General features: G+C 53.1%; 1 protein-coding gene and 1 long non-coding RNA gene across 2 annotated transcripts in view; one reads left to right on the top strand and one right to left on the bottom strand.

Annotated features, from left to right (window-relative positions):
• Positions 1-124, bottom strand: part of LOC121660599 — a 266-nt gene extending 142 nt beyond the window's left edge. Inside the window, exon 1 of the long non-coding RNA XR_006014726.1 lies at positions 73-124. This is a non-coding gene — a long non-coding RNA (uncharacterized LOC121660599). The remainder of the gene's footprint in view (positions 1-72) is intronic.
• The window catches only part of SNAP47 (synaptosome associated protein 47), a 4,900-nt gene extending 1,207 nt beyond the window's left edge, over positions 1-3,693 (top strand). Inside the window, 3 exon segments of the mRNA XM_042019993.1 lie at positions 221-773; positions 2,814-3,432; positions 3,434-3,693. Of these exon segments, the coding sequence (XP_041875927.1) occupies positions 221-773; positions 2,814-3,432; positions 3,434-3,577 (1,316 nt within the window). The 3' untranslated portion in view covers positions 3,578-3,693.
• Positions 3,694-3,739: the final 46 nt, after the last annotated feature.

The following is a 3,739-nucleotide window of genomic DNA, read 5'->3' as shown; positions in this document are numbered from 1 at the left end:
TGTTGGGAACAGCCTCAGGTGTATTTTCCTTCAGAATTTTTTCCTTGGTGAAAAGTTGGAAGGGAAAAAAACCCTGAGGGAAAAGTTTCCTCCCTGAGGGAAAAAATCCCAAATCCTGTTCCCTTGGATATGGAGCTGAAAGGAGCCGGGAGCCAAGCATGGCTGGCATTAATTACCGTGTCTTTATGAGGAATTCCTGCTTTTTTCCCTTGGATTTCAGCCTCTCCCGCTGGATTCGAGAGCGTTTCCCTGGGAGCGGAGGCCGGGAAGAGCGAGCCCATGAACGAGGACATCCGGATCCATTCCTGGCCTTGCTCCTACTACCTGGACACCACCAAGCAATGGATTTCTGGGAAGCTCTCCCTGACTCCCGTCTCCATCAAATTCACGGCCGACAAAACCGGAGAGCTCCTGGTGGATTCCCACCTTTCCGGCATCAGCGAGATCAAGAAGGAATCTTCCCATTTAATCTTCAGCTCGTTGACCATCCTGGAGAAGAGCACCAAGCACTGGTTCAGCTCCCTGCATCCCAACAGGAATGTGGTCTTCAACATCCTGGAGCATTTCTGGAGGGAGCAGCTGTTCTCCGGCCCGGAAGCCGGAGCGGGAGCGGCGTTGGAATCCAGCAAGGGCAAGGAATTAACGGGAATGTTGGAGGGATCCCAGAAACGCTTGGAGGACACGGCCAAGGTGCTGCATTCCCAAGGGGAACAGTTCGACAACATCATGAGGGGACTCCATAAGATCGAGGGGGACATGGATGTGGCTGACAGGTTTGGAATGGGAATGTTCCCGGAGCTGGGAATGCTTTGGTGGGCCTGGAATTTCCAAGGGAGATCCACAGAGGTCTTTAGGAAGTGAAAGATTTTGGATTGGAGGCATGGAGCTGGGAGGAAAGGATGAGGGAGTTGGGAATGTTCAGCTGGAGAAGGGAAGGATCCAGGGGAGAGCTCAGAGATTCTTCCAGGAGAGCTGGAGAGGGATTTGGGATAAGGGCTGGAAGGACAGGAGCCAGGGAATGGCTTCCCACTGGAAAATGGGAGATTGGGGTGGGATCTTGGGAATTGGGAATTGCTGTCTGGGAGGGTGGGGAGGGGCTGGGCTGGGCTGGAATTCCCAAAGAAACTGTGGATTCCCCTGGATCCCTGGCAGTGCCCAAGGCCAGGTTGGACACTGGGGCTTGGAGCACCCCAGGATATGGAATTTCCCCCTGCCCGTGGAATGGGATGATCCCTAAATTCCCTCCCGATCCATTAATTGAGAAGGAAATTCCGCAGCACAAAACTTTTCCTCGTTTTCCCGATTTCTCTCCCACCGGCAGCGGTTCCGTTTCTCCCGAGCGCTCCCGAAATCAGGGATCGATGCCCTGAACTCTCATCCCGAGCAGAACTGGACACTCCCACACGGATCCCATTCCATGTGCTGCTCATGGAAAGTTTTCCCTTTGCTCCAGAGCAGCAGAGGAGAAAGATTTCCAGAATCCAGGGAAAAAGGGGGAAGTTTTCCATCTTTTTGCCTTCTCTGGAAAGGGAGAGGGATTTGGGCAAAGGCCTGGAGTGCCAGGAAAACAGGGAATGGATTTAAACGGAAGGGGAGTAGGGCTGGATGGGATCTTGGGAAGGAATTCCCGGCTGGGCTGGAATTCCCAGAGGAGCTGGGGCCGCCCCTGGATCCCTGGGAGTGCCCAAGGCCTTGGATAGCGGGAGATCCCTGCCCATGGAATGGGATGATCCTTCAGATCCTTCCATCCCAACCCATTCCATGATTCCTGGTTATCCCTGGAGAGGGATGCTCCGAGCAGCAGCACAGCAGCACCTGGAGAATCCATCCCAAACCATCCCCTTCCCTCTCATTCCCGTTTTTTTTTCGGTGAGGCTTAAATCTAGGGATCTGTGCTCATGATCCTTCCTTGGGAAAAACCCCTGGGAACAGGGAATGTTTTCCTTAGGGAGCTGCACCAGCACTGCTGGGGAGTTGGACTCTGGATACTTCTGGGAAATCCCTGCTGGATTTTGGAGCCTCAACCTGGAATTTTGAGTTTTTCCTGGGAGTTTGGGTGTGGGAGCAAAGGACAAGTTGGCATCAGGCTGAGGGTGGGAGGGGGGAAGGAAAAGGAGCAGGAAAAGGCTTTGGAAGTGGAGGTGGGTGGGCAGGAGTGGGAATATTGAGGGAAAGGCAGCGGGAGCTGAGGAACAGACACGTGGGAATCCCCGGAGCTCGCGGGCTGGGGTTAATCCGTGCGGGATCCCGTGAAACAGCAAAACCTCGGGGAAGCTCCCGGATTGGGGAGCAATCAAATCCCAGTGACATCATCAGCATTCCCAAATTAATTGTGGGATGCAAGCAGGCCTCGGTGATGGGAACTGCAGCAATGAGGGAGATATTCCAGGAAAATTCCAAGGCCTGAGTCCAGGAAACCTCTGGAAGTATGGAGAGAAGCCTCTGCAGGGGTGGAATTTCCCATTCCAAGGTTGGGATTGTTTGGATTGGAGGGAAGCCAGGCCTGAGGTGTGGGAAGCTCTTTGGTATTCCTGCTGGAATTCCGGATTCCTGGAGAGCAGAGCCCGCAGCGGGAATGGGCCTGGCTCAATCTGCTTCCAATTGCTGACATCCCAGCCGGGATTCTGGGAGTTTTTCCGCTGGATTATGAGGTTTTGAACCGGATGGATCCTGGGAAGCTGGGGATGGGTTTGAGGAGGGAATAACAGCGGGATTTGGGATGAAGGAATCTGCGGGGGTTTTCTTGGAGCTGCTGGAATATCCGGAGCTTCCCAATGCTCTTCCCTCTCCTCACCTTCCCTTCCCTCTTCCAGGCTGCTGACGGAGCTGGAATCTCCTTCCTGGTGGCCCTTCAGCAGCAAACTCTGGAAAACGCCGCTGGAATGGAAGGCGAAGGAAACCCCTGCAGCTCCCGATCCCAAAACCCAGGAAGGAATCCTGCTGCGAATTCCCGTGATTATCACCCACCGGACAGATTCCAACGCCAAACCTGGAAAACTCACCCTCCTCCCTTCGGGCCTGGAGATCAGGGACTGCAATTCCCAGCTCCTGCACCGCTTCGAATCCCGGGATGTGGATGATATCCGCGTGCACACTCCCTACGAGATCAGCATCCGGCAGAGGTTTATCGGGAAGCCCGACAATTGCTTCCGGCTCCTGTCCGCCCGCATGCCGGAGGTGATTCCCGTCCTGGAGATGCAGTTCAGCAGGAAGATGCAGTTCTTGGAGGATGCCCTTGGATTTGCCGGAGCCAGGAAGTCTCCGCAGGCGGATTTGGGAACGTCCATCTGGCAGGCAGGTGGGTGGTGGTAGGGAATTCCGGGCTCCAGACGTTTCCAGGTGTTTCCCGAGGGATGTTTCCAAGGCAAATGGTCTCCATGCTGTGCCTACAGAGAGTCCTTGGTGAGGATAAATCCTGGGAATAATCAACCCCCGGGTGGCTCCAGAGCCTTTGGTGCTGCTGCTTTTCCTGGTGGCAATTCCCAGCTGGAAGGGATTATCCAGTGTCCGGTGTTCAATATCCGGTGTTCAATATCCAGTGTTCAATAGCCAATATCCAATATCCAATATTCAATAGCTGATATCCAGTATACAATATTTAGTATCTGATATCCAATAGTCAATATCCAGTATTTAATATCCAATATCTGATATCCAGTATCCAATAGTCAATATCCAGTATTTAATAAGTGATATCCAATAGTCAATATCCAATATTTAATATCCAATATCTGATATC

This window comes from Corvus kubaryi, unplaced genomic scaffold, assembly GCF_017639235.1.
Source record: "Corvus kubaryi isolate FWS band 111438036 unplaced genomic scaffold, C.kubaryi_AGA036_p1.0 36627, whole genome shotgun sequence".
Classification (NCBI taxonomy): domain Eukaryota; kingdom Metazoa; phylum Chordata; class Aves; order Passeriformes; family Corvidae; genus Corvus; species Corvus kubaryi.
This window is presented reverse-complemented; position numbering and strand designations above follow the sequence as displayed.